The sequence below is a fragment of the Vicugna pacos genome, chromosome 13 (genome assembly GCF_048564905.1).
Source record: "Vicugna pacos chromosome 13, VicPac4, whole genome shotgun sequence".
NCBI classification, from domain to species: Eukaryota; Metazoa; Chordata; class Mammalia; order Artiodactyla; family Camelidae; genus Vicugna; species Vicugna pacos.
Genome location: NC_132999.1, coordinates 56047516 through 56073160, shown reverse-complemented (window position 1 = coordinate 56073160; position 25645 = coordinate 56047516). Strand labels below are relative to the sequence as shown.

General features: G+C 50.9%; 1 protein-coding gene across 2 annotated transcripts in view; it reads left to right on the top strand.

Moving 5' to 3' along the window:
• Window positions 1-22379, top strand: part of PADI3 (peptidyl arginine deiminase 3) — a 29152-nt gene extending 6773 nt beyond the window's left edge. Inside the window, exons 2-16 of one of the 2 annotated variants that reach the window (XM_072975276.1) lie at window positions 1163-1343; window positions 3703-3775; window positions 6631-6692; window positions 7668-7785; window positions 8795-8920; window positions 10550-10728; window positions 11067-11158; window positions 11263-11374; window positions 12674-12781; window positions 13934-14085; window positions 15319-15463; window positions 15559-15661; window positions 17554-17633; window positions 19693-19818; window positions 21538-22379. In XM_072975276.1, coding sequence (XP_072831377.1) covers window positions 1163-1343; window positions 3703-3775; window positions 6631-6692; window positions 7668-7785; window positions 8795-8920; window positions 10550-10728; window positions 11067-11158; window positions 11263-11374; window positions 12674-12781; window positions 13934-14085; window positions 15319-15463; window positions 15559-15661; window positions 17554-17633; window positions 19693-19818; window positions 21538-21771 — 1891 coding nt within the window. In that variant the 3' untranslated portion in view covers window positions 21772-22379. Of the gene's footprint in view, window positions 1-1162; window positions 1344-3702; window positions 3776-6630; window positions 6693-7667; window positions 7786-8794; window positions 8921-10549; window positions 10729-11066; window positions 11171-11262; window positions 11375-12673; window positions 12782-13933; window positions 14086-15318; window positions 15464-15558; window positions 15662-17553; window positions 17634-19692; window positions 19819-21537 lie in introns of both variants that reach the window. The other variant, XM_006196700.4, reaches the window with a different exon arrangement.
• The last annotated feature ends 3266 nt before the right edge of the window (window positions 22380-25645 follow it).

Sequence of the window (25645 nt, the reverse complement as noted above, 5' to 3'; positions counted from 1 at the left end):
TCCGGCAGGGCCAAGCCCTGGAGTGGGAGCCCCCTGGGGGAGTACAGTTTGAGCTTCATTTATTTCTCTTTTTATAAAGAAGCCATGTCGAGAAGTGTCAGAATCATGCTGGTGGAGGAATGAAGAGGGGGCTTTGAAGGAGGTCTGTTCTCCTCTGGGTAGAGGTGGGAAAGGGAAAAGGCCTGGGAGTGGGGGCTTCATGGTTGACTGTGCCAACCTGAGGAAGCCTCTTGCACATACTGAGCCTCAGTTTCCCCACGTGTAAATGGGAGTAATAAGTCCCTCCTCCTGGAGCCAAGGATTAGATGAGCTGGTGTTTGGAAAGTCTTTAGCCGAACCTGCCACAATAAGGGTGCAGGGGCCAGGGGCCAAGGGTTATGGAGACTGATGGTAGTACTCTTGGGTAAGAATGTGGACTCAGGAGCCAGAAGGCCTGGGTTTGGATCCCTGTCCTGTCACTTATTAGCTCCATGACTTTGCACAAGTTACTTTAACCCCAATTTTCCCATCTGTAAAATGGGAGACAATAACAGTACCTACCTCCTGGAGTTTTTGAGTGGGTTACATGACATAATACACATAAATTCAGATCGGGCTAGCACACGGCAAGGGCTCGGCCAGTGTCGGCTGCTCTTCTCCCCCAGCTGGATGTGTGTACTGCTTCTTCCAGGAAGCCTTCTGGCCCCTCTGGTTTACAGTAGCCTCTCCCTACATGGGATTCCACCGATCCCATGGTCCTGAGCCCCATCTGGCTGGCCTGATTAAAGGCTCTAGGGCAGTGGGTGTATTTGCCACAGCCCGGCAGTGCCTGCGTGCACAATGAGCACCCCCTAGACAGCCAGAGGAAGAAGAGACTGACTTCAGACACCAAGCCTAGCTGGAGCTGCAGGACTGCATTCCGCAGGACAACAATCTTTTTAACTCTACAACTAATGCCTGAAGAACCCACAAGGGAAATTTTAATAAACACAGAACCTTAGAATGTGAGACTGTGTAATGTGTATGGGGTCCAGGCTTGGCTCCCAGGGGCTTGCTGTGAGGATCTGAGAGGCCAAAGGTAGTCAGGAAAGGCTTCTTGGAGGAAGCAAATGTTTGAGCCAGAACTCAAGCATCTGAACAAGGGCCGCCTCCTGGCGCTTCTCACGGCTCCTGTCCTCCCCAGGGCCGTACCCCAGGGCACAGAGATGTTTGAGGTCTACGGGACCCCCGGCGTGGACGTCTACATCTCTCCCCGCACGGGGAAGAAGCGGGAGCGTGCAGACACCAGGCGGTGGCACTTTGATTTGGGGTTCGAGATCATCGTAGTCGTGAACTCTCCCAGCAACGACCTCAATGACAGTCATGTGAGTGGGTCCCCTGGTCTGGGGGTTGGTGGGGAGGCAGTGATCTAGCTTCATAAGGGCCTGGCGCCCTCTCTTTACCCAGAGCGCAGGGTAGCACAGTGGATCAGCGCCTGGCTCTGGTGCCAGCCAGCTCTGTGACTTACAAACACCAACTGTGAGTCCACTGGAGAGTCACATCCCCCCTCTGGGCCTCAGTTTCCCCATCTATAAAATGGGGATAGTCATAGCACCTCCCTCCTAGGAGGTGGTGTGGAGCGGGATGTGAGCCAGGCTTTGCTCCTGCTCTTGCTTCCCAAGACCCCTTGTGATGGGGGAAGTTGTGTCAGGTCTTCGGGTTGGGCCTCAGTTTCCCCATCTGCAGGCTGAGGCTTGATACATGATCTCTCCCTCTCTGAATGAAGGAGAGAAAGCAGAGATGGGGGAGGGGTGCCACTGCCTGGAGAGATACCCCCTCCTCCAGCCGCCTTGTCTTCCCCAACCCACTCTCTTCCTGACCCCGTTCCCTTCTCAGAGGCAGAATGGCTCCCCTTCCTCTTCTCTCTCTGCTCATTCAGCCAGTGAGGGTGAGTTTAACAAGGCCCAGCTGGAAGCCAAGTTCCAGCCCCAGGGCAGGGGACATTTAAAAAGTGGGAGAAATGGGATGGCCCTTGAGCTTGGCACAGGTGACACCCCTTAAAAGGGTGATGGGAACTAGGCCTTGTTGTGTGGGTAACAGGTCCCCACTCCATGTCAGGAATGATGCTTCAAAAAACTGGCCCTTTAAGGAACACCGACTTTGCGCCCTGACTGCCTCCAGCCCTCACAACAGCCCTGAGAGTCAAGGTCTGTCTCATCCTCATGTCACAGGTGGGGCTACCAAGGTTCAGAGTAACTGTCCGGGGCCACATCTGATCAGTGGGAAAACTAGAACTCATCACAGACCTGTCTGACCACTGGGGGCATGTTCCCTCCATCACCCCCACATCATTACCATCCGTGTTTCTGATTTAGCCTACCCAGGGAGCTCTATGAAGCAGATGGGGTAGGACTCCATGAACCCATTTTACAGACAAGGAAACTGACACCAAGAAGGAGCGTGATCAGTGAGAGCCAGGACAGAGGCCCCGGGGCAGAGCAAGGGAACCAGCCAGCCTGTAAGAGGCCCCTCCTGGTGCCCCTCATTGAGCCCAAGGCCATGTGGGCGCCTCCCCACCCTGAGTTCCTTGGCCCCAAGAACCACAGGGATTGAGGAGGGTGGTCAGACTGTCCCCCTACTTCCCTCCCCTCACTTTCGGCCGAGATCCAGTTAATTGTCTGCCTGAGGCAAGCATCATTGCTGGGGCTCAGTAACTGCAGGATTCCGGGGCTCCCAGGAGTGAGAGGTGCGTGGCCTCTATAAGCTCCTGAGCCTTCTGGCTGAGATGAGGACATCAGAGCCAGAGAGCTGAGGGACCCACATCGGGAGGGAATGTCCACATGGAAGGCCGGGGTTCGAAGGGGCTTTGATGCATCCGCCTGGAATTGCTTTATCATCACCCGCATCTTCAGCCTCACCCCTGACAGTTACTGGGTGCCTGCTGCGGGCCAGGCACTGTGCCAGGCATGCCACATGGTTCCTTCTTTCATCCTCACAGCCTGTAATCAGTCCTATGGAACTGTTATTATCCCCACTCTACAGCTGAGGAAATTGAGGCCCAGCAAGAACAGTAACTTTTCTCGGGATGTTTTCGCCCGGTGGGTCCTGAATCCCAGTGCAGGCTATCTGACTCCTGCACTCTGCACTCACTGCCACACCTGCCCCCTAGTAACAATGACTGGGAGTTCTTGGGCCGTTCCTACAGGATCAGTCTTTTACATGGATTGATTCAGAGCTGCACGACCATCCTCGGAGGTGGAGACCTGCGTGGTCCCCATTTTGCAGATTAGGAAACTGAGGCAGCTCAGAAAGGAGAAGGGCCTTGACCAAGGTCATAGAACCCAGATTTGCCGGGCTCAGTCGAGGCTTATCTGAATCCCACTGTGAAGAGAGAATCGCTAAATCCTGCCCAGTCCAAAGTCCTCATTTTATGACTGGTGAAACTGAGACCCAAAGGGGAGTAGAGGCTCGCTCAAACCCCGCAGTAGTCCTGGGCAGCACTGCAATGCGGGTCTCCTTGGAGTCCCTCACATATAGTTCCCATTTTACAGGTGGGCCAATTGAGGCATGGAAAAATAAATGGCACAGAGGAGGCTAAAGGAGGAGCCGGGTTAGTAAACTCAACCTGAGTGCACAGAGTTTCTTGAGACCTCCTCCTCTCCCTGCCAGATCCCCCGAGACCTGTGTTTTGAGGGTAGAGCTCTTGGCTTCAGCCAGCTTGACCCTGGACCCATCTCTCCACAGGTTCAGATTTCCTACCATTCCAGCCATGAGCCCCTGCCCCTGGCCTACGCAGTGCTCTACCTCACCTGTGTTGGTAAGCTGGGGGCCTCAACCAAGGGACGTGTGCAATTGGTTAAATATAGTGTTAAATATAGAGCAAGGGGTCACAGAGAGAACCAGGACAGAGACCCAGGCTCATGTGATTGTCCAGTGACATTCAATGAACTTGGAGCCCTGCCTCACACCATACTCAAAAATGAATTTCTCTAGTGGTTCCCAGTGGGGAGAGGGAAGGGGGAGAGGCAGTATAGAGGTGGGGGATTAAGAGGTACAAACTATTAGTTATAAAATAAGCTACAAGGATACATAGCCAATATTTTATAATAACTATAAAAGGACTATAACCTTTAAAAATTGTGAATCACTATATTATATACCTATATTATATATATAATCTTGTACATCAACATACTTCAATTCTGAAAATTTTTTAAAGTAAATAAATTTCAGGTGGGTTAAAAATCTCAAAATGAAAGTCAAAATTTTAAAGCTTTTATAAGAGAATATCATTTCAACTTCAGAGTAGTCCAATGTTTTAACAAGGCAAAACAAAAGCACAGGCCACGAGGGGAAGGATTGCTCAATTAAAATTTAAAAAATTTTTTAAATAAAAAATTTCTGTACAACAGAGGACAAGTACAAAGTCAAACTATGGTTGGGAGAAGAAATTTGCAATGCGAATGGCTGATGGGTGTATGTAGATGATGGAGAACGCCAATCAATAAGAAAGGAAAACCAAACAATTAATAGAAATAGGCAAAAAATATGAACTAGCAATTCAGTTCTGAGCCCCAAGGATCAGAACCCAAACGAAAAGAAACTTATTAGTTAATTAATTAAAACTTTTTAAAAAGGAAGATAGTGTCGCCAAGGATATGGATCTGGGAGCTCCTTGCACTGGGGATGGGGGTTTGCATTGGTACAAATACTTGGAGAACACTTAGCAAGAAAGTTGAAAATGACTCATCTGCAGGAAGCATTTTTACCTTTTTTTAAATCTTATTTTTTATTGAATGTATAGTTGATTTACAATGTTAGTTTCAGGTGTACAGCAAAGTGATTCAGTTATACATATCCATACATATATATTTTTCTCTTCAGATTCTTTTCCATTATATATCACTACAAGAAACTGAATATATGGGGGAGGGTATAGCTCAACTGGTAGAGTGCTTGTTTAGCATGCACAAGGTCCTGGGTTCAATCCCTAGTACCTCCATTAAAATTAGATAATAATAAAAAGAAATTGAATATTGTTCCCTGTGCTTCACAGTAGGGCCTTGTTGTTTATCTATAGAGTCATGTGTATCTGTTAATTCCAAACTCCTAATTTATCCCTGCCTCCTCTTTCCTCTTTGGTAAGCATAGTTTGTTTTCTGTGTGCAGGAGGCATTTTGAGAAGCAGATCTGGTGAGTTACAGGGAACATACATTTAAAATTCTGATAGCTATTGCCAAATGACTGTTCGAGAAAGACCGTGCCACTTTACACACCCACCAACAGCATATGAGAGTGCCTTGCCAACACTGTACATTATCAACCGTTTCCATTTTTGACAATTTGAGAGGTTGGTATCTCACTGTTGCTTTAATTTGCCTTTCATTAGGATTGAGGTTGGGTACCTCTCTGCGCCACCCCACCCCAGAACACATACACACCCTTGTTCGTTGGAAAATACACGTACAGAAAAAACAAATTTCTTCTGTAGAGCACAAGGAACTATATTCAGTATCTTGTAGTAATCTATAGTGAAAAAAATATGAAAATGAATGTATGTAATTATATATATGACTGAAACATGATGCTGTACACCAGAAATTGACATACTGTAACTGACTATACTTCAATTAAAATTTTTTAATTAAAAAAAAGAAAATACACATACAGAAAGGTGCACAAAGCTTTATGTGTGTGAGTTGTGTGTGTGTATGCATACACACAGTAATGAATAGTTACAAAGCAAACACTCAGGCAACCATCACTCAGGCCAAGAAACAGAACGTGGAACGTGACCAGCGCCCCAGAGTACACCCTGCCGCCAAGCTCCTCTCTGATCTTAACTCCCTCCTTCCCCCAGAGGTAACCACTATCTTGTGATAAGTATTTCACGCTTTTCTTTATGGTTTGATCATCTAAGTATGCACACCCAAATAATCTATTTTTGCCTGTATTTGAATTTTCTATGGATGGAATCATATTCTACACGTCCTTTGGGGCTGGGCTTCTTTTCCCCACGTTATGTTTGTAAGATTCACACCCTGTTACATGGTGGCTGGGTATCATTCATTTCACACGATTAAAAACCATTCCAGATTCTCTCTTTCTCTACTAGGGGCTGGGGGTCTTCTCTCTCCCTCTCCTCCTTGAATGTTTCACTGGTATTGTAAAATCTCTAGGGTTTTAGAAAGGTTTCTAGGGAGAATGGTTAAGAAGCTGGGAAGGGGGCTGGGAAATTGAGAAGAAGCTGAACCCAGATTCACATCCACGACTCTTAGACCCCAAAGTCCAGGCTCACTGCCCCATCCCAAGGAGATGAGTCAGCTTCACACAGACCAAGAATATCCAGCATGACCTGGGCTCAGTACAGGGTGTGCCCCCAGACAGTGACGGCCATAGGGATGCAGAAAAGGGAGAGTTCAGGGAAGGCTTCCTGGAGTGGGCAGCATTTGACCTTTCTCTGACCATGCTTCCTCCTCAAGGCCTCTTTCCCTAGCCCAGGGAGGGAGGTTCCAGATGCTCCTCACCTTTGGGCAGTGTCTTCTTGGAAATGACTTCTATTTGCTTGGCCCCAGGCGGGTCCTGAGACTGAGACTAAAAGCTGGAGGCCATGGGCTTGTGCTGGGCTCCTGGGAACCCTGTCATGACTTATCCTCTGCCCTCCCCTTACAGATATCACCCTGGATTGCGACCTGAACTGTGAAGGCAGGCAGGACAGGAGCTTTGTGGACAAGGTAGTGTATCTCTGCCTGGGACCCGAAAGGGGCGTGGAGTTTGGAGCTGCTTTAGGCTGGGTTAAGAGGGTTGAGGCCACTCAGGTGTCCCCCTGCCTCCCAGCTGATGCTGAGGTCAGGGAGCCAAAGAGGAACCAGGCATAGCTAAGGGGTCTTTCACTGAGAGAAAAATCATCACCAAGAGTTTTCAAGCACACAGGTGCCTAGCCCCAGGCTAGGCCTTCCTTTGCAGGGAAAAATCCTTCTGGGTTTTCAATCTAGATTGGGAATTGGCAAACATTTTCTGTAAGAGCAAGATAGTAAATGTTTCAGGCTTTGACAGCTGTACTGTCTCTGTTGCAATGACTTGATTCTGCCATTTAGGATGAAAGAGCTGTATTCAACACAGAAACAAAGGGATGTGACAGTGTTCCAATAAAGCTTTATTTAGAAAAACAGGCAGTGGTTGGGCCAAGTTTGGCCCACTGGCAGTAGTATGCCGATCCCCTCATCTAGGTGAAAAGGGAAATCTACCAAGTATGAAACTAAGAACTTTGGGCTGAATTGTGGTGGCATTTAATGCATTGGGAGTTCAGAGGAGAAGTGTCAAGATGGGTTTTGTGAGCAAGGAAGACTTTGAAGTCCACCTGAGCTGGGCTGCAAAGCGATGCCAGAGGGAGGGCATTCCAGGTGCGGAAACAGCAGGGGCCAAGGCCCGGAGGGAGGAATGGATCTAGTAATCAGGAAGTTGCCTGTGGAGAAAGGATATTGGCTGGAGGCATAACACAGACAGCCATGAAAGGCAGATGTGTAGCTGGACTTGATGGTGTCGGCAGTAGGGAGTCATTTCCATTTCTTGAGCAGAAGTGAACCTATCCTCAGAGGGTGGGGTGAAGATGAAGAGATGGGGTTCAGAGGCTGGCCACGGGGACACTGGGGAGGGAGGCGCTGGTCTGGTCTGAGCCCCCATCATCAGCTCTGCTTTGCCGTTGGCAGCGGCAGTGGGTCTGGGGGCCTGGTGGGTACGGAGCCATCCTGCTGGTGAACTGTGACAGGGACAATCTGACCTGTGATAACCAGGACAACTGTGACCAGCGTGTGCACTGCCTGCAAGGTGAGGGGGTGACGGGGAGCTTGTGGCCCCGGATTTCCAGGGTCACTGCTCAGCTATCCTGCAGGGATTCTGACCCACATGGGCAGCTCTTGAAGGCAGATCTTGGGGCCAGAGTTTCAGCTCCTAATACACCATGATATTCCTTCAAACCTGCCTCAGGCTGGCAGCTGACCCTCCCCAACACCCCCAGTGCCAGTGGGCACCCGCACACTGAGGCAGAGCTCTGGAAATAAGCTGACTCACCTTTCTCTCCCTCTAGGGCAGTGGAGAATGCTAACATTACTTAAGCACTTACTGTGAGCCAGACCCTTTCCCAGAATTCTCTAACCATCCAAGCCGGAGGGCAGCATCTCCGCAATTCAGAAATGAAGTTGTTGAGGCTCAGAGGTCAGGAGACCCCTGAAGTCACTCAGCCGGTCTCTGGCAGATCCAAGGTTTCCTATTCCAACCCCAATTCTGGCTTCCTCCCCAGGCATCGCAGGCCTGGATGTCAGGGAAGTCCATCCCAAAAGATGTGGGCCAGAGAGGTGCTTCACAGCCAAGATGCCTGCAGTTACTCTGAAAGCAGGCATGATTGTCCCTGGTTTCAGAGACAGGAAGGCTGAAGCCCAGGGAGAGAGGATCTGGCCGCGGGCAGCAGCGAGTGATGCTGGGACTGAGGCTTCGCTCCTCACCTGCTTGCAGCCCAGGTGGCCTTCTTACCCTACATGCATCTCCCGAACACCTGTCGTGTGCCAGGCACCGGGCTGGCCACTCTCCACTTCCTGTTCCTCTGAGCAGATGAGGGAACAGAGGCACAGAGTGGGACGTAGCTCACCACGTCACACACTTATGGACATCTTCGTGGTTTGCTCTTGTTGGTTCTCAGTGTTTCCACAGGATGGGCAGAGCTGGGGCTCAGAGACCCAGGTCCTGGCACCCTGTGCCCTGGGGAGGGCGGCAGGCAGGAGTTGGAGGTGCTGGGGTGTCAGAGGCCCCCTGAGCTCCCGCCCTCTGTCTGGCTCCACAGACCTGGAAGACATGTCCGTCATGGTCCTGCGGACCCAAGGCCCCGCTGCCCTCTTCGATGACCACAAACTCATCCTCCACACCTCCAGCCATGATGCCAAGCGAGCACGGGTCTTCCACGCCTGTGGTGAGTCCTTGCGCATCCTGCCCTGCCAGGGGGGCCTCAGTTTCCCCACCTGGGGCTGGAAGGCTGACTGCTCTTCCCGAGATGCCTTGGTCGGAGGGTCAGAGGAAGCGCAGTCAGACGCGGGGGCTCTGGAGCCGGTCAGCTGGCATCCCCTGCACAGCTGTGCCCAAGGTTGTTTTACTGGATTAATGCATTTTTAAAACATGTTCTAAGCACATTTAGAAATTTTTATTATCAAAACTTTCAAACATACACCAAAGTAGAGAACAGTGTAATGAAAGCCCACCATGCCAACCACTCGGAGTCAACAGTTGTCACTATTTTGTCTTTCCTGCTTCATCAACCCTTTTCTGTTTACTGAAGGGCTTTAAAGGCAGTCCCGACAGGGGAGGGTACAGCTCAGTGGCAGAGCATGTGCTTAGCGTGCATGAGGTCCTGGGTTCCGTCCCTGTACCTCCATTAAAAATAAATAAACAAGACTGGCGTTATTTCTCTCTCAAATATTTGGAAAGATTAACTGACAAAGCTAAAAGAAAATTTTTATAAATAAACAAACATAATTACCTCCTCCCCCAAAATAAAAATAAATGTAACGATAAGAAAAATTAAAAAAAGGAAAAAACCCTGAAATGTTTTATAAATAAGTAAAGAAAGGCAGCCCCAGACACCATGGCTATTTGCCTTGGTGATAATTCAATTTGCGTCTCCCCCCTAAAAAAAACCCAAACTATTGCTTTACATAGTCCCAATGCCATTATCACAAGTACAAGCAAGGATATTAAATACCCCTTAAAATACGAATGTATATGATGTGTAATGCATATCATATAAAGTATGATATGCTCCTTTTAAAATACAGAAGTATGTAAAGTAAAAAATGAAAGTTCTCTATCCACACCCCGAATCTTGACTCTTAAAATGTGCTCACTGTTAACAGTTTGGTCCTTCCTGACTGTTTTCCTATATGCACTAAATGTGCATGGTGTGTGTTTGTGTGTATGCACATATTCTGCTTTCCAAATGGTTTCTTTCATTGAGTTGTATCTCCAACACATCTCTCTGTGTGTTTATTTAGCTCTGCTTCAGTCTCCACCATGGCTGCATGGAATTCCACAGCACGGAGGGGCTGTAACTGACCTGGTCCCCTGAACGCATAGTTTTTGCTGTGATTTGATTTTACAACCATATAGGTGCCTGGAGGGCAGGGACCTTGCTCATGGCTATGTCCTGAGTCCAGAACCATGCCTCATAGGTGCCCAATAGGTGCTCAGTAAATATTTGTTCAACGAGTGAATAAGTAACAGTGAACATCCTTGTACACTTATTTTGTAGGAAAGATACCTAGACTTGGAATTGCTGGTTAGGGGTAAAATTACTTTGTTAATAGCCACCAAGTTGCCCTCCAAAAGATCTGAACACCTATCTTAGAAAGGAATGCCCTCTCTTCCCTGACCCTGCCCTGCTCATGCTGTGACTTAAGCATCTTTCTCTCATTTGCCAGTGGGAGGCAGGAGGCAGGAGTTGTTGTCTGGCTTATGTTTTTGAGAGAGGTTGAACAGACCTTTCTGCATCCCTCATGCACCCCAGGCCTGCTAGGGAGCTACTGCCACCCCTTCTGTCCCCTCCCAGGTCCCGAGGACTCTTGCGAGGCCTACAGGCACGTGCTGGGCCAGGACAAGCTGTCGTATGAGGTGCCCCGCTTCCACGGGGACGAGGAGCGTTTCTTCGTGGAGGGGCTCTCCTTCCCCGATGCTGGCTTTTCGGGGCTCATCTCCTTCCACGTCACCCTGCTGGACTACTCCAATGAGGTAGGGGTGGCCAGGACAGAGAGGGTGAAAAGGTGCCTCCATTCCTGGGATAGACGGGAACTGCAGGCGTGGAAGATCCCAGGCTTCCCGGCCACCTGGCTGCTGCCTGTCTAGAAACTAAGGAGCAAGGCGGGTGGGTACAGCGCAGGGGTAGAGTGCATGCTTAGCATCAGGAGGTCCTGGGTTCAATCCCCAGCACCTCCATTAACTAAAAAAAGAAAGGAAGGAAGGGAAGAAACTAAGGAGCAAGCAGCTTGGGCAAGACCTCGGTGGCCGTTGAATCACCCAGGCTCTGCACCCTGAGGCCAGTGCCCTTTTCCCCGGTCTCCCCCTTGCAGGACTTCTATCAGTCCCCGATCTTCACTGACACCGTGGTGTTTCGCGTGGCACCCTGGATCATGACGCCCAGCACCCTGCCACCCCTGGAGGTGTACGTGTGCCAGTGAGTCTAGGGGGTGCTGGGTGTCCTTCTGACCCTGGCGGCCCCTCTGGCCTGGCTCTGTCCTGAGCCACTCTCCCCCGGCTTGTCCGCAGGGTGAAGAACAACATGGGTTTTGTGGATTCGGTGGCGGAGCTGGCCAGGAGGGCTGGCTGCAAGCTGACCATCTGCCCACAGGCTGAGAACCGCAATGACCGCTGGATCCAGGTACTGCAGCCGCTGGGCGGCACTCACGGGATGCTATCCTGGATGGAGAGGCTGGCCTATCCCAACGCGGGTGCTGCTGGGAATATCCAGGAGGACCAGGGCTGGGATCACCCTCTCCAGGGCCCTGCTCTTTCCGATTCTAGACTAGAGCTCTTTCCCTCTCTCTACAACTATATGGAGAGCCAGCACACTGTTGACATTGGACTCAGCGTCCATTCATGCATGGGATCTGGGCGAGGCACTGGGCGGGACCTGAAGGGGATGGCAGAGGTGGGGTGTGGGGTACATGCTTCCTGCCCTCAACAGCCTGAACCAGTGATTCTCAAAGGAAGGTGATTTTTGTCCCCCCAGGGGACATTTGGCCATATCTGGAAACGTCTTTGGTTGCTACACTGAGGGTGGTGACGCTACCGGCTTCTAGTGGGAAGAGGCCAGGGACACTACTAAACAGTCTACAATGCACAGGACAGCCCCCACGATGCAGAATTATCTGGCCCCAAATGTTAGTCATGCTGAGGCTGAGAAGCCTTGACGTAGTGAATGGGTGTGACAAAAGCCCCCACTCCAACCATTTAAGAAGTAGCAGGGTTCTGGCAAAGTGCCAGCAAGGTCTCGAGGAGGGTGGCATCACCTCTCTCTGGAGGAATGAGGGAAGACTGCCTGGAGGGGGCATCTGAGCTGGACCAGATTTGGCGAATGGATAATGATTTGTGTCATTTATTGAGCACTTGCTACAGGCCATGTGTAGCATCATTTCATCTTCCTGACAATACCTGTTAACACCCCCGTACAGAAGGAGCTCTCAGAGGGGACAAATGTCTAGGGCCACAGAGCTGGTAAGGGCTGTGCTGGAACTCAATGGATGGTGGTTCTGGTAGAGGGCCAGTGTGTGCAAAGGCCCAGAGGTGGGACGCAGGTGAAAGGACGTGTTCTCTTTGGCCAGGGCCAAGTTTCTGTGAAGGGCAAGAGTTGACGTGGGAGACCTCGAATGCCAAATAAGAAGCTTTTATTTCAGCTTGGGGTTCATCCAATGAGGTGATTCAGTGCAGGATTCTGGAGCCAGGCTGGCTGGTTTAAGATCCTGACTATGCCGCTGGTTAGCTGTGTGCCCTTGGACAATTAATTAGACCTCTCTATTCTTCACTGTCCTCATTCGTATTACGGGGTAATCATCGTGCTTCCACATGGGTGTGTCATGAAGACTAATGGAATTAATATTTGTAAAGAGCAGGACCAGGCACAAAATAGTGAGCTTCTTATTGGATATCAACTTCAGCTGTGTGTCCCTCATGTTTGCAGGACGAGATGGAGATGGGCTACATTCAGGCGCCGCACAAGACCTTCCCTGTGGTCTTTGACTCCCCCAGGAATGGGGAACTACAGGACTTCCCTTACAAAAGAATCCTGGTGAGTGGTCCCGGCCACAGCCTAGCCCTGAGGGCTGAGGGACATTACCCTGAAGGCCAGACTGGGAACTGTGTTCTTTAGGGACAGGAATAGGGTTGCCAGGTAAAATACAGGAGATGCTCAGTTCAATTTGAATTTCAGCTAAGCAATGAGTAACTTTTTAGGATAAGTATATCCCATACAATGTATGGGATATACTTATACTAAAAATATATTTGTTATTTATCTGAAATTGAAATTGAACTGGACATCTCCTGTCTCTTTGTTTACTAAATCTGGCAGCCTTAGCCAGGGGGAGGCGGGACAGTACAGCTGTTAAAAACTTAGGCTTTGGAGTCAGAACAACGTGGCTCTGTCACTCACATGCTGTGTGATCTTGCACGAGTAATTTCCCCTCTCTGAGCCTCAGTTTCCTCATCAGTAATAACGATATGTTAGCCTGGCCTCCCAGGTGCTTGTGAAGCTTCTCCATGCCCACACAGAGGAAGCGGATAGCACAGTTAGCTGGTGTCATCATTGGTAATAAAATAGTGTGTCTTAACAGACCCCCCACCTTGAGGAAAGAGGGGAGAGTCCCTTGATGCCATAGAGATCAGAAGGTCTCTCCAAGCCCTCAGTGGGTCCCAAAGTGAGAGGCGCTCTCCTCCAGCTCTCAGTATTGTCTACATTCCTTCTAAGAGGTGGTCCTGGGGAGTTCTCCCTTTTTCCAGAGTTGAAAACCTGATGCTCCTAGGGCCATCACCAGTCTCTTGGTCCCCAAGAACAGGCCACTCTAGAGCAGCCAGATACCTGCCCTAGAGCTGGACTGGGCAGGAAGACTGTGCAGAGGGTAAGGGGGTGGCTGTGGCCTCAGGCTCCATGTCTAATGGGGAGTGTAGGAGCAACCTCTGCTATTTCCCAGTGACCATGGGGAATCACATCCGGCAGCAGGGCTAGAGGGCTGTGTGTTTCCCAACTTTGGCAGGCATGCATCTCTGAGCGTGCGTGAAATATCAACAGGTTGGAGCCCCATCTTTGACTCAGTATTTCCATCTGAAGAATGGGTGGCTACTCCCACCCCGTCTTTAAGGTGTTTAGAGCCCAGCAAGTTGGTTCAAGCTCTTCCTGGCGAGCCCTCTCCACCCCCCAGCTTGACTCAGTTTCCCCTAACAGGGTCCAGATTTCGGCTACGTGACTCGGGAGCCGCGAGACAACTCTGTGAGTCGCCTGGACTCCTTTGGAAACCTGGAGGTCAGCCCCCCAGTGGTGGCCAACGGGAAGGAGTACCCCCTGGGGAGGATCCTCATTGGGGGCAACCTGCCTGGGTGAGAGAGAAGCAAGGAGAGGTGTTCTTGGGGTGGAGGCTGAGGGGGGCGGGGGTTGATGGTGGCTGGAGGAGGGGCCATTCTACTGCAGGAAGAGAGCCAGAAAAAAGGTAGTCCTGAATGTGGTGGTGGTGGGAGCAGTGGGATGTTCTTCAGACACTGTCCACACTTACCTCGGGGAGTTTGAGAAGACCAGACCCAGACATCGTTCAGTCCAACACTTTCATTTCACAAGTGGGCCCAGAGAAGGTGAGTGACCTGATAAAGGTCACACAGGATGCAAAGTTACGACTAGACTTAGGTCTTCTGATTCAGAAAATAAATAGATGTTGCTATTGATTAATAGTTACAGAAGGAAAAACTTTAAGTCTCAACAGTCCTGGAAGAAATTGCATTTAAATCAATGCTTGTTCATACTATGATGTAAATGACTAATGTCAGCTCTTTTCCTGAGAGCAGAAGGGAAATAGAGGACACAAAAAGTGAAATGGCAGTAGCACAGAGAGCATAACATGATGTCTCTTGTTCAACATGTGACACAGGGGTACTGCTGGAGAAGAAAAGGGGTTATAGTTAATGATTATTTGCTATGGAATAGACCAGGACATAGAGTCAACCAAATTCAGCAAAGCAGTTAGAACAGACTTGTGATCAAATAACAGATGAATCAAGAAGCTTCGGAAGGGACAAACTGCCCACAGACACATGATCTCACAGAAAGGGGAAGTTTGGGTCATGCCATTAGATACTTTTTCAGAAGGCAAAAGAAGGTTGGGGTTTAAATTCATGAACATCAGATGCCAGGGCTGTGAGACAAGATCACCCTCTCTCCCCACTGAGGTGCAGAAAGGTGAAGCTGCAGCAAGAGAGATGTAAGTTAAACTCAAGGAAGAACTGCCCAGCCATTGATTGAATATGGGGGTGAAATAAGTCTCTTGGAGAGTGTGAGGATGGGGTCTCAGGGTAGTTCTGAGGATGTGCCTGGATGGTGAGACCTGGGTGCATCACTGACCTGGTGTGATTGACCTGTCCTGTGTCTGCCTCATCGAGAACTCACCTTGAGTGTAATTTTAAAATATATATATATATATATTTATTGTCTTTTTTGATTACAAAAGCGATGCGTTTTTTGGGCAGATATTGCAGAAATCTTGGACTCTTGTCATTCCATTTCTGCATAGTTTTGTTTTGTTTTAAGTTAAGCAACTTTTTTTTTAACCCCTTGGGCCCCAGGTCAAGGGGTCGCAGGGTCACCCAGGTGGTTCGGGACTTCCTCCACGCACAGAAGGTGCAGCCCCCCGTGGAGCTCTTTGTGGACTGGTTGACTGTGGGCCATGTGGATGAGTTTCTGAGTTTTGTCCCTGCCCCAGATGGGAAGGTAAGGACTTGAGGGACAGCTCTGGGTTGGGGGATGAGCTCCAGGGAGCTGTGCTTAGGCCAGGAAGCTCAGCCAAGTCTTCTTTCTCCACACAGGGCTTCCGGATGCTCCTGGCCAGCCCTAGCGCCTGCTTCAAGCTCTTCCAGGAAAAGCAGAAGTGGGGCCACGGCAGGGCCCTCCTGTTCCAAGGGGTTGCTGGTGGGTACCAGTGCTGTGTCCCTCATCCCAGCTTTCCCGCCCCCTTCACCTAGATCAGTGCACATCGTGGCTTGAGAAAGGAATGGCACATTTTAAGGCAGGGCTGTCCCCCCAGGTTTGAGATCCCTTGCTCCACCAGCCATAGCCATCCCGGACTGGGGCAGAGCTGGCAGGGAGCGCCTTGATGACTGATGGGCTTGGGGTGGGCGTGGACAGAGCGGAGACATGGCCAGCTTCGTGGGCATGTGACCAGCTCAGTCAGACTGGGCCCTTCGCTCAGAAGGGCCCAGCACTTGGGGTTTAATGCTTTGCCCCGCTGTCTTGGAAATCTTAATAATTTGGGCTCTGTGAGTGAAATCTGATTGATCCATGGAGCATCTATTGGGGCTTGGAGCCTGGGCTCATGAACAGTCCCACCCTGGACCAAACCTACCACTGAAAGAAAAGCTTCCACAGAATTTAGAAGCTCCTAAATATAACTTCCCATGACCCCTTACTCCCCATCCACAATCATCACCCCGGAGCCCAGCTGTAAAGTGGAAGAGAGAGAATTTTCCCCAACCTCATTTCTCCCATAGGGACCATGAATAGACTCCTTAGAGCCCACACCAAACCTGAAAAATCCTCAAACCCAAATTTCCTGCACCAGGCTAGGGAAAAGCCATCTTCAACTTTCCTGGAAGCACCTGGTTTACAGTGAACAAGGACCAGAAATAAGCTAAGCAGTTTTTGCAATGGCCCAGCTGGGAGAGATGGGGAGGGAATTCACACTGTCGGGCCATGCATCCCCGCCTCGCTGCTTGGGAGAGCTGACCCCCAGGGTAGTGGCCCTGGGGACCCAGCGCACCTCAGTCATCACCTACTGCGTGTGCCGGGTCACAGCTGTGTGGTCCATGCACATTATCCCACTGGATCTCAGGAGAGCCTGTGAGGATTACTGTCTCTCCACTTCATACCCAAGAATGAAAGGCTCACAGAGGGGAAGTCACTGGCCCAGAGGCCTCTGCAAGAATGCAGTGGAGCTGGGACTGGACCTCAGCTGTCTGACTCCAACTGGGATGGGGGGGAGGCCAAGCCTACCCGTGAGCGGGTGGGTCCAGCAAGCCCTCCGCTTTCCCTTGGTCAAGGTTTCAGCCCTTCATGAGCCCTGGGCTTGGGTTGGAATCACAAACATCCCGTTTCCTAGCTGCAAGATCTGTGCCAAGTCTTCCTACCTCTCTGAGCCTCAGTTTCCTCATCTGCGAAGTGGGGGTAATGATGCATACCTTGTGGGGTTGCTGTGAGGCCTAAATAAGGTGCTGAATGGAAAGGACTGAGCTCAGGGCCTTCACGTGGTAAGAGCTTAATAAATGACAGCTGTGAGGATTGTGAGCCATTGGCATTAACCTCCCCTTCCCTGCCCTGCCTGTCCCCACAGGCACCCTCTCAAGCAGGCAGGAGAGCCAGGCCTGAGGGAGCCCCTTTGCCTTGCGGTCACCTCTTGGAGATCAGGGACAGGGGCCGACGGTGTCCATCAGGGCTGGCACTGATGGGCAGGTGGGTGACCCAGCCCCTGCCCCACCCCACCACCAGCCAGAAGAAGAGCGATCATCATCCAGTGCCCTGGGGGCGTGGGGTGAGGGGTGGGGTGTTTGTACATTTCCCATAACAGGCATCACCACTCCAGTGCACCTGAATGAAGGTCTGAAGTTCACAGCGCTGCAGCGACCTGCCCCGGCCGTCCTCACACACCCAGATGTGCACAGGGGCCAAGCGGAAACGGCAGGGAGCTGCTGACTCAGCAAGACCGGAACCTGCGCACTTGGCCTCTGCCTGCCTGCTTCCCAGAGCAGGTGGCCCTCACTGCTCGTGCTATTCCTGCCCGGCCCTTCATGTCTCTCTCTCCTTTACAGGCAACCAGCAGGTCAACACCATCTCCATCAACCAGGTCCTCGCCAACAGAAATCTCATCAGCTACAACAAGTTTGTGCAGGTACAAGGGCCGTGGGCTTTGAGTGGAGGGCGGGTGTGGCTGGGGCCAGGGATATAAATGGAGGTCTGAGGCTCATGGTTCTTGAAAGCTCAGGCTGGAACAGGCCCAGACAGAGGGCCTCTAAACCCTGACTTTGACCCAAGAGAAATGAGGGGGTAAGCCAGGTGCACGTGAGGGGGACAAGCATTCCAGGCAGAGGGAACAGCACAGACAATGACCCTGGGGGCCTGGAGTATTTAAGGATGAGCCAAGAGGCCGATGCTGGGTGAAGGGAGATGGGGTCACACAAGGCCTTGTAAAGTATCACTAGGACTTTGGTTGTGACTCCGCGTGAGATTGGAGGCCACTGGGAGATTTGAGCAGAGGAGGGACCTGATCTGACTTACGCTTTGAAATGATCTCTCTGTTGCTGTGTTGAGCAAATATCACCTATCGCGGTGGGGCGTGGGGGATGGTGACAGCAGGTCCAAGCAGGAAACATGCAGCCCTTCAAGCTGGAGAACTACAGCAAAGTTTATAAGGGAGTATTCCCAAAAGCACAGGGGAGATTTGAGGAAATCAGCAAGGGACTGCGCTGTACCCCTAGGCTGGGAAGAGGGGAGCTGTCACCACCGCTAGTCCCGAAGGAATTAGGGGAGGAAGTTGTTCCTGGAATCTGGAGGGGTCACTGCAGAAAGAGACTGAAAGACGAGAGCTGGGACTTCACAGGCAACCCGCAGTGAAGGAAGGGCGCGGCGACAGGGGGTGGGGTGGGGGACAAAGACCCCAACTGCACTCTCAGCCCCCCACCTCTGGCCAGTGCCCCCATTGGCTGACCCAACTGGAAGCCAGTAGGTATGGGAGCCCCTGATGCCCAAGGGTCAGCCTCCCAGGGCACAGAGGAGAGAAGAAGTGGGGACAGTGGGCCCAGCAGAGCAAACTGCATCCAGCACAGGGCCCTACAAGAAGCAAATGCGAAGATGGGGGTTTAAACACACTAGGGTTGCTTTAGGGACAATGCCTGCAGGAAGGAAAGAGGAAGGGAGCTGGAGGGGGCTGGGAGAGCTGGCCCCGAGGGAAGGACAGGGCCAGAAGCGGGGGTGGATGCATCCTATACTGTCATACAGTCAAAGTCAGGTTTGGCAAAGCTGTGGGGGATGCCGCAAGCCTGTCAACCATCAGAGGGGTCCCGTCTCCCAGAAACAGTCTGCTCTAGTGTCCCCGTAGCGCTCAGCCATGGGCAGTTAGCAGCCGGTGGGAGGTGTGGCTTCAGACGCCAACACAGAAAAGATTTTGAAGCTGGAGCTGGGCAGCAAGGGCTCTTGGTCAATTCCACTCCTGTAGTTGAAGGTCTGCGAGGAGCATTGTCACAGCTGTCACATGAGCAAGAGCAGAAGCAGCACGGAGACCAGTTAGGAAGATGCTGCAGGCAGCCAGGTGGGAGGGGATGCCTCTCCTCCAGGTGGAAGCAGTAGATGTGGTGGGAAGAGGTCAGATCAGGGATATATTTTAGAGGCAGAGCCCATGGGACTTGCTGATGACAGATATAGAGTGACAGGAAAGGAGGCAGCGAGAATGACACCAAGGCTTTTGGCCCGAGCAGCGGCTCCATTTACTGAACTGAAGAACATGGCAGAGGGGCAGGTAGAAATGAAGAATTTGCCTTTGGACCCATCACATCTGATGTGCCTGTCAGAGTGGTGGTTATCCTTACATGTCTGAGCTCAGGAAAGAGGCTGGGCTTTATAAAGCGCTTGGGAGATAGGAGTTTGGGAGCTGTCATTATCTGGTGTTGTAAACCATGAGACTGTAGGGGATCCCCTAAGGAGTGAAGGATCTGGAGAAGAGAGGAGACCAAGGATGGGACACTCTGGAACACTCTCATTTGAGCCCCAGTAGGGGGCTGTGAGGGGTGGGACATGGGGCAGGTATATTTTGATGAAGGGGCACAAAGAGGGTTTGTGTGCAGAGTTGGTCCATGGGTACCTGGACATCCTGCCCATCCTTAACCAGGCATGATCCCCTGGGTCTCCCTGAACACTGGCAACGTCTCCCCAACTCTGCCCTCCTCCTCCCCCAGAGCTGCATTGACTGGAACCGGGAGGTGCTGAAGCGGGAGCTGGGCCTGACCGACTGTGACATCATTGACATCCCCCAGCTCTTCAAGATGGAGAGGAGAAAAGCGCTGGCCTTCTTCCCTGACTTGGTGAGGCTCCCACTTGTGACTTAAGGTTTCATTAAATTAGGCTCCAAGCCTCTGCTGCCCAGAGGACAAGACGTTTGGTCGCTGCCACGTTTGGGATTGCAGTGACTGGTTGGGGAGAATCAGAGGTCCCATGGTGCCCAGCAGAAGGACTAGTTGGCTGTCATGGTCACTACACAATGCTCGTTGGCAAAGGTCTTGCTCAGAGGCCATCAGGGAAGGCCCCTTCTCTCCTCCCACGGATTCTCTTGATATTTCTGGAGTGAACAAAAGATTTCATAAGGCCATGCGTGTAAAGCACATAGCATCCACTGGAAACTCAGATGCCCATTCTGCTCCCTTCTTCCCAGCTCACAGCTATTCATCCATCCCTCACATATTAGGGTACCCTGCGTGAGATACAGAGATGTTTCAAGCAGCTCCCTGCTCCCATGGAGCGTCCAATCAAATCTGGTTGGAGGAAACTCTCTTCACCTCTCCGAGGGCATGCCCCAGCAATCTATTTTGTGTGATAAAGTGATGTGGCAGTTCAGAGTTGAGACAAAGCACATCCGGCCTAAGAGGTAGCACTGGAGATCCAAGAGGGCTTCACGGAAGAAGTGGCCTTTGATCGAGCCCCAGAGGCTTTACTTCTGGTGCCCCTGAAACTTGAACTTGCCTCTGGAACACCTGGACCAGTGGGGGCCCTCCTCAGGGGTTCTGATCCAGCAGGTTTGAGGTAGGGCCTGAGATGCTGCCACCTTTCTAACAAGAAAGCACCCAGGAGGCGCTGATGCTGCTCTCTGAGGACCGCACTTTGAGTAGCACTGCTGTCAGTTGCCCAGCTCACCTCTCCACCCCTCCTTCTCTCCCTCTCCATCCCTTCCCCACCTCCATCCCTCAGAGGAACTAGACTTGCCCATCGTCAGAGTCTTGCAGGGAGCCTGTCCACACCACCATTGCTTCATCCCCCCATTTTTCCTTCTCCTTTCTGGCTGACTTCCTGCCCTCTTCGATTTCCTCACTTGCAAAGCCTCTCATCACGCCCTTTCCTTCCTGCATCTCTAAGGAGGGATGTATGTGCCCCCAGGAGCTTGTGCAGTGGTCCAGGTTCTTGGACTGCAGGAGACAGTGGACTACCCAAGCTGGCTTCAGCCAGTGCAGAAGATTTAATATAAAGATACCATGGAAGCTGAGGGCAGGGCTCTGGGGCATCAAGAGGGCCTGAAACCATCTCTTGTCTCTGGATCTGTGTCATTCATCCCCTCCCCCCATTTTGGCTTCCTTTGCTTCTCTGTCCCTGGGGATGAATATTAATACAGCCACACAGAAGCACAGACACAGACCAGGCAGAGATTGACTCCACTGTCCCACCATGTCAACTTCAAATACCGGAGAAAGAGAACCTGATTGGCCCAGCTTGGGTCTGACGGTCACCCTGGTCCTATCAGCTACAGCCTGGGGGTTTGGGGTTTGTGTAGCACAGACACGGCAGCCCCGACAATCCACCCACAAGGAGGGCAGTCGCCAGAGAAATAAGTTGTCACTGTGAGCTCTGAAGATGCGCCCATGGGAATGCACAGCTGTCTAGGGTTCTTACCAACCCAAGTTCCTCTCCCACTGCCTGAAGGGGCGAGTAGCTACTTGCAAGGCTGCCTAAAGGACAAACCCAGGTCCTGCCAGGGATAGTAAAAGTGTTGGAGTGCGAGTGGATGATGAAGTGCTGCTCCCCGTTCTCTGCAGGTGAACATGCTGGTGCTGGGGAAGCACCTGGGCATCCCCAAGCCCTTCGGGCCCATCATCAACGGCCGCTGCTGCCTGGAGGAGAAGGTGCGCTCCCTGCTGGAGCCGCTGGGCCTCCACTGCACCTTCATCGACGACTTCACCTCGTACCACGTGCTGCACGGGGAGGTGCACTGCGGCACCAATGTGCGCCGGCAGCCCTTCTCCTTCAAGTGGTGGAACATGGTGCCCTGAGCCCATGCCCCATCCCCATCCTCTCCCCCTGGGGAGGAACATCCGCCCGGGTGATGGAGACTGAGACAGGCCCTTGAACCCCAAGGTTCCAGATGGAACCCCCTCTTGGAAGCCTTTTCTCTAGAAGTGTTCACGCCTCACCTGCAACCCATTCGGCTCTCAGACTTGATTCCCTTTGGCCTCCCAAGAAGAAGGACCTCATTTCTTCTGGCCTCTCATGTCGATCAGCATGACCCACGAAAACTCTTCCAAATAGTCCCCCTCCCCACCCCCAAATCCTCCGTTTGGAGCCTAATTCACTTTGGGGTCTAGAAACTTCCATGCATCTCCTCTGCTTTCTTGACCTGTGTGTCCTGATGGAAGAAGAACCCATGGGCCTGCTTTGGTCTGATTGCCTATCACTGTGCAGGGGAACAGCCATAAGGTCGCAGGACAGGAGACACTAGGCCCATAGCCTCACCCACAGGGAAGGAGCAGAGATCCATTTAGGTCAAGGCGGGACCAGCCTTCCGATTCCCAAGCTCCTGACCAGATGTTGACCTCTGCCCTGCCCAGCATTCTCCACAGCTTTCCCGTAGTAGGTGCTTCTAGGTATATATTGAAGCAATGATGGTCCCCCCTTAACCTTAGAAACACCTTGTCATCTGACGTTCAGAAATCTGGCTTGGTTCCAAAACCTCCTGGAATTTCTTGGTGATGAAAGTACCTGGGGAATTCCTGGAGCCTGGGAAAACTGGGTGCGAGGGAGAAAAGTGTCCTTTATAATACATAAGGCGCTTCCGCGGCCTCGGGGCCTCTCTCTGGGGGTGTGAGGGAGCCAGTCGTAGACTTTCTGTTGGCCCCTGGTCAAGATTTCCCTATCCTGCTCTGCTTCAGGAGAGGGGGGCCCCGGCGGGGCAGACCCACCGAGACCGCTCACAACGGGACCACTCTGGGAATGAACTGCTCTGAGCACAGGGGAGTGGGGGAGGGGTGGGTGGTTTTCTCCAGATGTGTGTCAGTTGCATGTGTGTTCTGTATGGGTCCAGCTGTGTCTCCATCACTGACTAATAAACCTACAGAAAAACAAATGGTTTGAGTCTAACTGGGGCCCTGCTTTGGTCTTAAAACATGACACAGGAACAGGGGAGTTTCTTGCAGCTGAAACATTTGCTTGCCTGCCCCCCCCCCAAGAATTTGAGGCTGACAAGCCCTGATTTTGATAAGACTGTGAGGTTGCTCTGTCTTGGTCATGGGAGGAGTTAGGGCTGCCATGGACTGTGGCAATAATATGGATGCAAAAACGCAACCCACGGGTCAAATGCAAGGCTGCTGGGACCCAGGGAGCATGGTGGGGCGGGGGTCTGGGCTGTGGCCGGAAGGTTGCATTGTGAGTGTGGCAATGTGGGAAGCCTGTGTGTGTGTAACACGGGGGAGGGGGGTGCCTGCTGTGTGCCCTTGGCGACATCTTCCTTCCTGCCCACGGGGAGGCCACAGGCACCCCATAAAGGCCAGGTGGGCTGGCTGCAGAGCCCCAGGAAATGGCTCTCTTTGCTTGTCCTTTCCAAGCCCCCGTACTCTCTCTAGAGGTGCAGAATTCAGAAACAACTCAAACTGGTCCCAGGGCTGGGGTGTTTCTAGGTGGTTAGAGAAGGTACTACAGCCTGCCTTCCCCTAATTCACCCTGCTCACCACCGTTTAGAATCTCTGAAACAGACTCCCAGTGCCCCTTACGTGACTGGATTTGGATGGATTAAGCCCACGTCCAACAGATGCTGAGACAAATGTGAAAATCACATATATATATATTTAATTACAACTACATCTTTACTAGACCATCTCTACCTCTAACACCTTCAGATCCTCGGAGATTCAGAGTAATCTTCCATTAACTGCAAGAAAAAGATAAAGGAGAAATTTATTCTTTCTTGAGCTCACAGCTGTGAAGTCCTGTGGTTATACAAACTCTGCATTTGCGTGCAAAACATGAAACACATTTACCTTAATTCTCCGTGCTTAGAAATGGCAGTTAGCTAGCAGGACTTTCCTTCCAAGACACACAGACCGAGAGGTGTTTTACATAACTGAGAAAATCATTTTTGAAAGGGTTTGGGCTGGGGAGCACGGCTTTAGAAGGCAAGGGCGAGTTTCCAAGCAGGCTTTTCTCACCCCTGGATGCTCCCAGACTGGCCATGAGGCTCTGGGTGGAGCCAGCGGAAAGCCTTGGAAACACCTCGCACCTCAAGTTTGCCTCCTGTGCTCCAGGTTGGTGTAGGTGGGCGGCAGCCCAGGAACCTAACCACAAAGCAGAGGAAGCAAAATAAGTCTTCATCTGAGCCACTGAAGACGACATTCACCCGTCCACATGGCAAAGGTCACAGCCAGTGTGTTGGGTTCCTATTGCTGCTGTAACAACCACCACGAACTATGTGGCTTAAAACAATGCAAATTTATTGTCTTATAGTTCTGGAAGTCTAGAAGGCTGTTTCTTCTGATGGCTCTAGAGGAATCTGTTTTCTTGTCTTTTCCAGCATCTAAAGGCATCCCGCATTCCTTGGCTAGTGAACTCTTCCTCCATCTTCAAAGCCAGCAGTGTTGTATCTTTAAATATTTCCCCAACTCTTCTCCCCTCCTCTTCCACTTTTTAGGACCCTTATGATTAGAGTGAGCCCAGCTGGACAAGCCAGGACCCTCTACCATTTTGGGGTCAGCTGATCCACAACCTTAAGTCAATCTATAGCTTTGATTCCCCATTGCCCTGAAAGGCAGCATACTCACAGGTTCTGGGGGTTAGGATGTGGACATCTTTGGGGGGACCATTACACTGCCCCATGCCACCCCCCACCCCCCAGCTATGCCCTGCCTTGGCTTTCTGGACCACATATGCCCTCTTTGAAATCCAGCTTGGCCTCTTTTTCTTTCCTTCCTTTCTTCCTTTCTTCTCTCTCTCTTTCTTTCTTTTCTTTCTACAAGCCTTCACCTATCCTTATCTCTGATCAATACCAGAGGTTTTGACAATTGGTTCAATAAATGTTGAAAAGGGTATTCTTTTTTTTTTTTACTGAAGTATAGTTGATGTACAATGTTGTGTTAGTCTCTGCTGCACAGCATGGTTATACACACACATACACATATGTGTATGTGTTCTTTTTCACTATAGGTCACTGCAAGATATTGAACATAGTTCCCTGTGCTCTACAGTAGGACTTTATTTTATATATAGTAGTTTGTATCCGCTTATCCCAAGCTCCTAGTTTATCCCTCCCCCTCTTTTCTTTTTGGCAACCACAGTTTGTTTTCTATCTCTGTGAGTCTGTTTGTTTTGTAAATAAGTTCATTTGTGTCATTTTTAAAAGATTCCACATATAAGTGATTTCATATATTTGTCTTTCTCCGTCTGACTTCACGTAGTCCGATCATCTCTAGGTCCATCCGTGTTGCAGCAAGTGGCATTATCTCATTCTTCATTTATGGCTGAGCAGTATTCCATTGTATATATGGATGTCACATCGTCTTTATCCAGTCATCTGTTGATGGACATTTAGGTTGCTTCCACGTCTTGGCTATTGTAAGTAGTGTTGCTGTGAACATTGGGGTGCATGTAGTTTTTCAAATTAGTTTTCTCCAGATGATGTGCCAGGAGTGGGATTGCTGGATCATATGGAAACCCTATTTTCAGTTTTTTAAGGAATCTCCATACTATCCTCCACAGTGGCTGCACCAAACTACATTCCCACCAACAGTGTGGAGGATTCCCTTTTCTCCACAGCCTCTCCAGCATTTATCTTTTGTGGACTTTTTAGTGATGGCTATTCTGACTGGTGTGAGGTGATACCTCATTGTGGTTTTGATCTGCATTTCACTAATATTTAGCGATATTGAGCATCTTTTCATG